The 12,281-nt window shown below is 40.3% G+C and overlaps 1 protein-coding gene across 4 annotated transcripts in view; it reads right to left on the reverse strand.

Moving 5' to 3' along the window:
* The window catches only part of TENM2 (teneurin transmembrane protein 2), a 1,665,603-nt gene that overhangs the window by 12,362 nt on the left and 1,640,960 nt on the right, over window positions 1-12,281 (reverse strand). For all 4 annotated transcript variants that reach the window (XM_051794292.1, XM_051794291.1, XM_051794294.1 and 1 more), the window contains 4 exons: window positions 10,731-10,885; window positions 9,361-10,235; window positions 2,868-3,043; window positions 1,112-1,347 (listed from right to left, as the gene is read on the reverse strand). In XM_051794292.1, coding sequence (XP_051650252.1) covers window positions 1,112-1,347; window positions 2,868-3,043; window positions 9,361-10,235; window positions 10,731-10,885 — 1,442 coding nt within the window. The remainder of the gene's footprint in view (window positions 1-1,111; window positions 1,348-2,867; window positions 3,044-9,360; window positions 10,236-10,730; window positions 10,886-12,281) is intronic.

Genomic DNA, 12,281 nt, shown 5'->3' on the forward strand with positions numbered 1-12,281 from the left:
CAAGTAATTTTTTTTTTTGGTAAATCACAACATAATTGTTTACATATGTTGCATTTAATATATCATCTTGAGCACACAGAACTGTATCTTATGTTTATTGATGTTGAAAGACTTACTAGAAGAATGAGAGCTTGATTGGCACTACATTTGTTTTCTCCCCAATACCTTAAAGCCATTCCAAAATGACACATATAAAGCAGCCAGGCAAAGTTTAGATACTGAAGGGGGGGAAACCAGGCCAGCTAAGCACAGAATGGGATTAATCCAGCTGCAGCAGATCTTTAATTTGGCAGGGGATAGATTACATGACCTGAGCGTCTTTCTTATCCTATGCTTATGACTTTGTAATTATAGCAATTATTTTCCCATCGTGCCATTTGGGAAAGGGAATAAACACAACATGCCTGTGTCAGTGAGTCTGTAAGGGGATTTCACAGCAGCAAAAGGCAACTGCTCAAGCTGCAGTTGTGTTTGCTCCACAGCACCAACTGGTTACACATGGTGAGCCCTCAGACTCCCACCTCGTTCAGGGGGGACCTCATTGCTCTCCCTGAAAGGAGGTGGCAAGTTGAAGGTCAGCCTCTTCTGCCAATTCTCAAGTGAAAGAATGAGATTAAATTGCATAAGGGGAGGTTCAGATTAGAAATTTAAAAAACTCTTTTCACTGAAGGAGTTGTCAGACATTGGAATAAGTTGCCCAGGGAGGTAGTGGAGTCACCATCTCTGGAAGCGTTCAAGAGGGGTCTGAATGTGGCACTTGGGGATGTGGTTTAGGAGTGATTATGGTGGTGCTCAGTTAACAGCTGGACTGGATGATCTTGAAAGTCTCTTCCAACCTTGATGATTCTATGATTCTGTAATATTCTGGGTATTTTTACCAATCACTTTTGCAGTACTTTTAGCAACAAAGCTCCTATAGCTGACTGCAGCAGATGATCCCACGCAGCTAACTGAGCTCTCAAACACAGGAAAGCATGTCATACCAAAGACAATCCCACAGTTGTACATTTTTAACAGGTGAAAATAGGGAAGGCATGTCCTTCAAAATAAAAAAGTTAATTTTCCGCCCAAAGAGGAAAAGATCGTTATTGTAATGATAGATTCCACTTACCCTGAGCTTTCTTCCAAACACAGTCACTTTGCCTTTAATCTGTTCCTTCCTCAGACGCCATTCAATTGAGTTTAAACCATTTTCCATTGGTAGAGAAATATTACATCGTCCTATGGTGGGAGTCACAGTCCCAGCCAGGACATGAGGTTCGCTGTGAAAGCTAATGCTCATGCCATTGGCATACATCACTCTCAAAGTACCATTATTACAGAGCTGGTAGCTGTTCCTCACTTGATCTACAGCAATAATGAAAAGAAAATAATTTAGCTACTCCAGTCATAAAGAAAACATATAGCTTAATTTGATTGGTTTTTTATTGCACTCCTGTTGATGTTAAATGAAGTCAGCCTGCAATTACCATTTACGTGGTACTATGGTGGAAATTACAGATGTTACTGATTCATGTAAAGAACAGTAGTGTAACAGTGAGCCTGCAGAGAGATACTGTGTTTATTTCATTATGTTTTCCCTTCAGTCTTAATTGTGAATCAAAATGCACAGTGATACGTGTTCAACCACGTAATTTATTTCTGATATGAACAAAAACTCCTGAAAACTGAACTGCTGAATAAACAACAAACCATTAAACTCCAGGACAAAAAGAAAAATATTACTGGACTCTTTACAGGTAGGAAGAAGTAAGTGCCTCTTTCTTTTTCTTTCCCTCTGTTTAAAAACTGTCTCCAAGCAGAGGCTTTGTACAGAATCACAGTTTGGCTTTAAATCCTCAAGGTGTGAGGCTCCAGCAGTGCAAGCTGGCAGCCACAGCCCTTCACTTGCCTGCCTTCCCACCAGAACCACGGTGGCCTGATGGGCACACCTGGCTGTCAGACAAGAGTTACAGCAATAATCCTGTGCTTCCAAGGCCGTGTGGTTCTCCAGCTGTTTGACACAGCCAAGTCCATTCTCAGCCAGGGTGGAGTGCTACAGTGTGCAGCTGTCAGCAAAGCATCAATATTTGCCTGACAGAAGGACAGCATCTACGTAATTAATCATCTGGTATAAGAAAAATAAAGTCTTTGTAACCAGACCTGTCATGGTATAATAGTCTATAAATGTTGACATTTATGTCAGGAGGAGACTATTGTTTGATGATGATATTCTCATTCCAGTGACATTACATCTTAATTAAAAAGCCCCATCACTCACCAAATTCCTTTCAGTCTATCTTTGATAACTGACTGGTTTTGCTCCATCAGATACAATGCCTGGGTGGTGCTGGAAGGCTCTACACAAACACTGAACTCCTGTTGCTGCTGTCTCCTGCCACACTTGGGCTGTTACACTGCTCTTCAAAGTGATCATCCCCTGCCCTGATTGTTCTACGCTGTAATTAATGGCAGTGTACAAATTTGGAAGATTTCACTTCTCACAGCAGGAGGCTCCCTGAGCCTCTCCAGAAGGATCTCTTCCCAGGCAGCCCACATCCAGCAGTCAGGCTGCATCTCTGCGGCACTCAAGTCAGAGCCAATTTTCCAATGAAGAACAGAGATATATGTGAGTGGGCAAAGTGACTCTGACCCAAGAGGCAGTGGCAGGACTAACTTTCCCCTCCACACAGTGACCATACATACTCGACACAAAGCATGGTTGTGAAATATCTCTTACCTGTCATTTTAGGAATAAGCTTTATGGGAGCCTTTCTTGCAAACCTTAACACAATTTTCCCCCTGCTCATAAGGGTCCTAATGACACAAATCTTTTTCTCGAGCTGCGTGTGTGGTTAGGAGGTGTGCTGAGAAGTGTGCTTTGGTACCTTGAACAACTGTATAGGAAGCCTCCACAGAGGAGAGATTTGTGATGACCGTGACATCGTCATCCCGATTAGAATTCTCAATGTCGATGGTAATAGACTTTTCCATCTCTCGATGAAGGCTAGTTACCACTCCAGTGGGACGTGTTACATTGGTCAGACGCCCTTCATGATCATAGCTAATAGAAAAGTTAGTGAGAGCAAGAAAGCATGAGGATATATGTTCATTTCAATACCCGATGTATTAATAATGCACCACGTCTGTGCAAAAAAACCCCCAGAATGAAACAGGTTTTCAAGAACATCCTGGCCTTAACTAATTCTCTGTTCTTGAAAGAGTCTATAATGATGAAATAATATATTTTTAGAGATACTGATCTCAATTACATGGGTGCAAATCCAGGCTAGCATATTTCAAATTATTACATTAGTTAAATTATTATGAATATACAGAGTGGTATTTGGCTCAAACAATTATAATTAGTAAATTAAGCTGCTTTTTAATAGTTGCATTTCACTCTAAGGAAGTGGACTTCTGGTGGACACTACGATATACAAGTGCATACACTGCATATTTGCAATTAAATACTTAGTGGAAACTAAGTATGGTCTTTAATGACATACCAAGGAATAAACTTGCCATAAAGGACTAAAAAAAAGACATCAGCTTGAGAACATAATTTCATTTTGATCTTATCTGTGGTATTGAGCTGCATTTGGGGTCAGTGTTTTGGCTCAAAAAGATGAAAGATGAAAAGCACAGGATAGGTAGGAGTTTCACAAAGGGCAGCAGTCAGCACTCAGAATAGACCTTAGAAGATGAGTTAAGTGCTCCAGAGGCATAAAGATAAAAAAAAAATAAAATAAAAGGGCTGCTCTCTATGAGTTTATTGAGTTTAATTTATTTAGAGGTATAAAGCCTGAGGAGAGGGGAAAGAAGGAATGCTGCTGGAAATCAAATCATACCAGTTCTCCCTTTCCTCTAGTATGCTCTATCTGTGTGCATACATATTACAGAGAAGCAATTCCTTGGATCTTAAGGGCAAGAAATGGGGACCTGAAACAAAATCAGCATTCCAGGCTGCCACTCTGCTTGCTGCAATTCTCTACTCGTGCAAGAGTCTCTCACCAAAGCGCACAGAAAGGCAAGAAAAAAATGTCCTGTGTAGATAAAGGGAAAAGTTTAGGTGGAGATTGAAACCAACTGCTCATCCTTGGAACGTAGAAATCCAGGGAGCGGGAAGCCTGGAAGAGAACTGGTAAATCCATTGTATTGCCTGAGGGTAACAGAAGAGAAGAGGAGCACATTTAGTACCGTGGAGCTCGCTCACTTCTTTATACGTCACGGTCAGCTGGAAAGATGAGAAGAAATCAGTGCTTTCAACACGGCTTTGCAATGAAACCATTCACAAACCTCCAACTGTGCCACCTGAACTGTACAGCACATCTCCACAATTAACACACAGACTGGCTCCTCAGTAAACACAAATAAAAACCACGACTTTTCGAATCCATTGCAAATGGTTGCACTCATTCAACTGAAAATTGGGGAGGAAGGAAAAAAAAAAGTATCACCTGTGGAGCAACAAGCCTTACCAGAACCAATGGAAGTATTAGGCAAAGAAGGAAACCAATAAAACAAAGCATCATGCGACCTAAAAGGGACCAATAATACATTGTGTTCATTTAAGCAGTTTAGGATCAAAGCAAGATTAAGTAAGCAGCATGATTTTTCTCAATAAAAGTCAGAAGTTTCTCTCCACATATACATATATATTTATATATAAATACTTCTACCATATCAGCTAGATACTGATACCAACATATCAGCAAGATACTAGATAAAAGATAATATGTTCAGATAATCTATGAAAGGGGATTTGGTTAAGTCTTTATAAGGGTCTTCAGAAAAAAAATTGGAAAGTACTCAAAAAGTAAAGATGAGGGAAGAACTTGATCCAGCCAAGCATCCATCGAAATGGAACCAAGGAAAAAGTACAAAAAATGGACAGTTTCAAAAATCTCAAAGGTTAATAATGAGATGCTCCCTTAGAGTCTGTATGTGGTATGTTTAGTGAAGACCAGAGTGATGAAGAGAACACTTAGATGGCAAATAGTACAGGAAAGACAATGGGATTCTGTGTGACTCTGATATTGTTTAGGACAAACTAGAAAAGCCCACGAGTAGCTTCAGTGTGACTGTGCAGCACGTGGTGAACTTCCAGAAAAACGGTTGGTGAAATCCCCCATCAGCAAATATATTTTAGGCAATGCAAATGAGACATGAATTTAAACTCTTCACTCACATTGCTGGGTTTTTAATTAACCTAGGAAAAATTCCTGGGGATTGCTGTGGGCTACTCACTGGAAATCTCTGTTCAAAGTGCAAGGGCAGTCTAAAAAGTAAATATGGATGTGGATGTACAGAGACTGAAATAGGAAAATGAAAATATTCCAGTGCTATTTCAAGAAATCAGGATTTTGCCCCTGCCATGGGGCATGTTTCCCAGCGCTGTTCACAGTTTTGAAATCAGCAAAAGCAGAGATTAAAAGGGTTTATAAGCACGTGATGGACACTTCTAATACACACAAAAGTACTCTCCATGAAGATCTGCAGAACATTTAGTTTACAAGCTAGATATACAAAAAATTCATTGCTTAAATGACAGATACACACTGTGGTACCAATGCATAAAGAAGGCATTTCTACTTTATCCATTTCATCAATAAAATCCTATTTTAAAAAAATACCTTAAAGGTAAAAAATTTAAAATTAATATAACAGAAACCTTTTATGTACTACAAAATTTAAGTGACATATTCCTAGGGATTGTTGTTTTTTTTAAATTTATGTATAATGTGAGAGCAAGCACTCAGTAGAATACAACACCCAGACATTAATCTGAATAATAAGAATAAACTATATAGGAATTAAATGGTTATATTCCTTTCTTCTTCATGTCATGAACCTGATCCTAATGAAGTAAAAAAGAAAATTTGCAATGGAAAAGAAACTAGTTAACCTGGGACTTCTTGGTATCTTTATCAGAAGCAGTCACTACAGGCTATGACACAGCATCAGGCTGGATGAACCAGATCTGATAAAGGCAACCTTTATATCTTCAAATGAGGTGGACTCTGGGTACACTGAAATTCCTGAGCTTTTGTTACTGACTTCAGTTAGAGTAAGGTTTCATCCCAAGTTTTCTGCTAATAAAATTACAAGGGGAGAAATCCTTTCTTAATGCCAGTACCTTAAAAAACAACAGCAACTCCTTGTGCCCTCTGCTGACTCCCCAGCACAGGGTGGGTAACTGCCACCAAGTGTCCCCCTGAAGGAAAAGGCTTCCCAGGACAGCTCTGGGTGTCCCCAGGCACCAGGGCAGGCACAGAGGTGTTGGCTGACTCTGCCAGCCCAGGGGCTCTGAGCCTTCCAGAGCCATCCCATGGGTGCTGGGCCACCCACTACACCTACAGCTCAACTGTGGGACACAGCTGAGCACTTGTCACCTTCTCAGGCAGCTACAAACACCTGACCTGAGCATCCCTTCAGTGAGCTGTGACAGTGCCCTGAAGGCTGCTCTCCCATGCCCAGTGTTATGGCACCTCTCTACCTCAGGCAATTTTTATCTCCAGCATCCTGACCTCGGAGGTTTGAGCGTGTGCTGCTCGACAGGAGCAGCCAGGACAGAGCCCCATCCAGCACTGCAGAAAGGAGGAGCAGCAGCTTCAGACTTAACACAGAGCTGGGCAAGGCACAGACCCACATACATTTACATACACCCCCATTTTCTCACCCTCATTTGAGAAGAAAACTGCAGCCTTCTCTTCGGATGCTCCCTAGACCAAGTGGAATACCACTGGGAACCGCTTCAAAGATCTGTGCTTCGTGCCCAAACCAAGCTTAAATTACCCCATGTGAGCCTGCTGGTAGCTGTTCTATTATTGAAGAGCCTTGCCTGTTCCTACTGCAAATGAGCTGCCTGCACACACACAGGTGCTATCTATAGAATATACAGATGGAGTGTGTATATACACACACAAAACCACTTTGTGGCCACATTTCTCTGCATATACAGATGCACACCTACATGAACTGCACAAATTTAATTCTGAGAGTGTTTCCAGGGTAAAGTTTCAGATAAATGAAAGGAATATACCCAATAAGATAGCACAGCACTTCAACATCTGGTTGATACAAATGCACTGAAATAAATTTTTCATAAGAACTTTAGTTCATGTAGTATTTTACTACTTAGAAGACTTTTGTTCTTTTCTAATTCTGCTGCCATATTAACAATTTTTGGGTCCTGATTATCTATGTATGAATGCATGAATGTAATGGCACAGAAAGTTATTTTGTTGTCCTTCTAAACTCTCATTAGCTAAATATTTCTTTCATCTTCAATTGATATTAACTTACAGCTCCTAAAATAAATTGCAGAATGATGAATGCAGAATTTTCCCTTAGGAGCTGCTTTGAAGAACAAACAGAAACCAGTATGGAGTGACTGTGGACTGTGATTGTTTAGGTTTGTAAATTTGATTTAAATAATGTCTACATGGTCCTCTCATCTGTGGGCTCTATGCTTATGAGAATGTATGTACAAATCTGGGAGAAAGTAAGTTATTTCTGCTGCCTCATCAAAGTTACTAATTATCTAATACAGTACCTCAGGCTGTACTATTTAGACCTAAATATGGTACTTAACTTCCACTGACCTGAGGCAAAGGTTGCACATCTCTTCTTATTTGATCTTGGAAAAAAATTTGCAGCACCATATACACATTAAATGATATTTTCAGCTGATCTCAGTAAGACATCAAAGCCTCTACCTTCTATGTTTCCTTAGGACTCATAATGCAATTTTTCTAATACATCATGTTCACTTACTACTTGGTGTGATTCTCAGACACCAGTTGTACCAGTTTTGTGCCTGGTAACTTTCTGATGACCTTTTTTAATGTTTCATTGATTTTCGTGTCGAGTTTTAAATTACTTTGCTATTTAGTTTTCTACAATTAATTACTGGTGTTTTGAGAAATAGCTAATTTATGTGACTGAATCTTGAGCTACCTATTGAGGAAAAAACAATGAAAAAACCTACCTAGAAGGGCATCCACATCTCATCAGCAATAATATGGAATTTTATTCTGCCTAGCCCAGTGAGCTTGTAATCAGCAGGTTATGTGACCTTGATGTCACATAACCGGACTATTTTTGTAACAGATTTGTGGTAAAGGAATAATCTTTGCAAAATATTAAGGAAAAAACCCACTCCACACCTCTAAGGCCAGCGTAGACGAGGAATCAGTGGTTTGGTGTGCAGGGCCCCACGAGAGGGCACTGCTTTCCTTCGTACGGGAAAGCCAAACGCGGCAGGGACAAAGTACCGAGGTGCAGTGCTGATTTAGAGATATTCTGAGCAGATTGAATACAGTCCTTTTCTATTCCTACGTTACTTGTGTTATCTCTAAACAGAGAGAGAGTGGTGGCCAAGCTGAATGCATTAATAAACTAAAAGAGGTGCGTGTCATTGCTAGTCCGTAACCTTGAAAATAAGCCTGCCATTTATAATGAAATATAAAGCCCTATTCATATTTTCACCTCACTATTTTGAGGAATGATATTTATTAATCGTTAATTAACTATATAAAAAAATATATGGTGTCATACTTGCCATAATTAAAAGCTAAATATATTTTTTCAACATATCATTTAGCTTATATTTTTAAAATAGTTTCGATGAAAAAAATGGCAGTAGTACTACTAAGAATAAGATAAATATTAATAAAAATCTGACTAGTTTTTCTAGATTTTTAATATACTTTTGAACTTCATCTCTTCAGATGAATTTCATTTAAAGAGGAAGTTCTGTCTATTTAATCTATACACTCATGAACACCAGTGTGCTTTTGGGTTATCTACAAATTATGGAAGTTACACCAGGGGTCTGACAGATAGCTGGGGATCTAATTTCCTCGCTTGTCTCAAGAATGAACAATCAGTGAAGTTAATCAACATTTTAACAACCATGAGTAATATATGAGTCTGAACAGAAAGGCAGATAATTTGAGTTCCAAAAGAAGCTGCAGCATGAGGGTTCCTAGAGAGGCAGCTCAGTGGGAGCTGCAGAGTGCTGGGGGCTGCTCTGGCTGTGCACTTTTGGAGCTGTGGTGACAACTAAGAGCAGGGTAACCAACGTGGGGTTCTGGGTGTGGCACACAGTCCTTCGTGCTGGAGGTGGATGAGCTGCCCTGAACTCTAACCCCGGGCAGGGCTTTAGGTGGATCGGTACCCACCCAAAGGACCCAGCATGACTGATGCATTCAAGAAGCCACTTAATAATTTCCAGCATCAAACTAGACTGAGGTGCAATGGCCTTATTCAATATCACTGAAAAACCTACAACAATTTCAGTAGGGTCAGTTTAGGGCCTACACACTACCATTTGAAAAATAAATGTACGCTTAATATATCCAAAAACATTCTTACTCATAAAATGTTGTCCATCCTGTTTCATCACTCTTCGTTGCTAAGAGACCACTGTTTCCGTTATATGTCATTAATCCGAGCTCCAGGGTCTGTGTTGAGACTAGCTTGAGTCCACCATTAGTGCCAACAGCCAGCGTGACAATCTGATTATCCGGCATCAGTAAGTGGCGGGGCATCCCACTGGCATCCCGACGGACCTTCAAGGAGTTGCCATTGTTGTCCATCACCTCCGTGACATCGTTATCGCTGCTATAGGTGAAATTGTACAAGTACTCCCCGGTAACAAGGCTGAGAGTGTACTGGTGAATCCCATCAGCATTGAAGACATACAGCTCCTGTTCTCCTGGAGATGCAGCTTCATATTGGTTAAAGGAATTAAGAATGGGCCTGTTTTTACTGACAGCCCTAATGCGGATATTTCCGAGATCAGCTATGTAGATGGTACCATCTGGGGCCACAGCTAAGGAAGATGGTGAATTTAAGATGGCATCAGTGGCATACCCATCATCCCCAGCATAGCAATTACAGTTGACATCATTTTTGCAATCACAGTCTGAAGCTGCCCCTGCAAGAAGGCATATTTCTCCATTGGTAGTTACCTGGCGGAGCCGATTAATTTTTTTTTCATCTGTCTCACTGATGTAAAGAACTCCTGTGTGTGAGATGGCAATGGCACTGGCTGATTCAAGTGCAGAATGAATAGCCAGTTTGCTAAGAGAGTAGTCTATACCAGGAACCTGGCAGTGCATGGGGCGTCCAGCAATAATGCTAACTTGATGGTTTTCTGTGATCCGTAAAATAACATTGTTCTCTAGGACATAAAGGGAGTTGTCCATGGGATTGACAGCGAGATCAGTAGGCCACTCCAGCCGTACCTATGAGTTGCACAAATTATCACTGTAAAACTCGTAACTGAAAAGTACACTTCTAGTGTTTAAAATTCCATGTGTAACAACAGCAAATTAGTGAGGGGTTTATCAGCGTAAATCATGAAACCAAGTCATGAACGGCAACTATTTCAAATAATGATTTTTTTTTTCCGAAATATTAAAGCTACGTGCGGTCGTAACTTTGGCTAATTGTGTTTCTGTGCAAAGAATGAATGCTACATTGTGGAAGCTCTACAATAATTACAGAATAACAGGCAATTAAGACAATAACTCCCATTATCTCAACCTTATTTCTCTACAGTTGCATAAATAACCTGTGTTAGCCACAGTAAAAAGGATGGTTCGCTCATTTCAGTAATGAATCAAATATGCTATCATCTTGTGCTGCATAATGTATTTCTTAAGTGGCCAGGCAGTCATCCAAAATAGATGCCCAACTCTTCTAAGGCAGAGAAGGAAATAAATGCAGTAAGAGTCTACCTGGGTGACATCCATGCTGGAATCACAGCTGAGAGGCCGAACAGCAGTTAGGTCATTGGAGCCCAGCAGGGTTGATATGATTCCGTTCTGATCCACTTTTCTAATCATAGTGGCATCAACAAAATACATGAGTCCATACTTATCCACTGCAATTCCTGCAAATATAAAACCCAGGCATCAGTGCAGCAGTGAGGCTCCTGGCTTCAAGGCTGGCTTTGTCTTATTGACAAGTCTACAAGATAGTGAGTGACATTTGTTCACTTCCCCCATTCTTTCCTCCCTCCCAACCTGAGCACAGGTCCTGGAACCCTCCAAGTACCCACAGTTCTACCAAACGAATTGCACTGAGCAGGTTTATCCAGCAGGGCTTTAAAGAAAACCACAAAGATCCCCAAACATGCCAAAGAGCAAGCAGAATGCATCAGCTTATTTCTTAATTCAAACTCTGTATGATATATTACATAAACCCAGTGAAAAAACTATCTCCTAAATTTTGCTCTCAGAAATTCGAGGCATTGCTTTCTTCATCAGAAGGATCCAATGAGGATGAAGAATTTTTAGAAATATTTTAAAATTCCTTTAAAACTTTTTAAAAACTGGGAGGGCATTTCATTATTTCTGGGATGCTTTTTTTTATTCTTCGACCTGTTGCAGTAAAAGTAAGGGAAGAACATCTGGTGTTTCCAGATGAAGGCACAGGGGTTGCCAGCCTAGAAAAAAAAGGGAAGGTTCAATGCCTGTCACATTGGGAGTCCTTAGAGAGGAAAGGCACAGAATGAAAGGGTGCTCCCTCGGAGGAACAGACGGATGCTGCTGCCGGCTGGGAAGGAGGGCAGTCTTTTTCTCACTTGCCTTTCCTGCTTTGATTTGGTGCACTGCCTTGTCCATTTATTGGGCTGAAAATAAAATATTGATCTAAAAATTCTGGCTTCAAATGGTTGCAGCGCTCATCCCTATTGGGCAGTGAGAGAAGATACGGCTTCATCTTTTTAACTTCTACGGATTAACTGAAACCGCTTCCTACACAAAGAGACAGGACCTTCCATTTTTATTCACTTTTATGATCATCTAGTTATTTTCAACCACTGAAAAAAATCAGAGATGATTGAAACATCTGGCAGTACACCTGATTAATTCATCCTTACAATTAAGATGAAGCAACAGAGAGAAAAAGCCTTAAAAAGAAACACATCCCCAAATCTCTAGATCATCTTGAAAACTTTTTGTTGGAAATAAGAAACTGGAAAGGGCAAAAAAACCCTTTTATTTTTTTCTCTAACTCTGAAGAAAAAGGAGATACATCGAATAAAAACCTCAGAGAAAAGCCACATCAGGCAGTTTTTCTCCCCAAAGACTGTATCTCAAACAGTAATTTGTTTCCTGGTTTACATGCTTGCCTCTTGGAGTGAACGGTACCCTGCTAATTTGTGTTCTGTTCTCCTTTTGCAGCACTCAGTGTTGGGGTAATAAAGTTTGCTTTAACTAAACAAAGCACGAGCACTTGCCAATCCACTGTAATTAAAGCCCAGAATAAAAATCACCGAGCAAGGA

This window comes from Manacus candei, unplaced genomic scaffold (genome assembly GCF_025592945.1).
Source record: "Manacus candei isolate 608988 ecotype Guabito, Panama unplaced genomic scaffold, ASM2559294v1 h1tg000037l, whole genome shotgun sequence".
NCBI lineage: Eukaryota > Metazoa > Chordata > Aves > Passeriformes > Pipridae > Manacus > Manacus candei.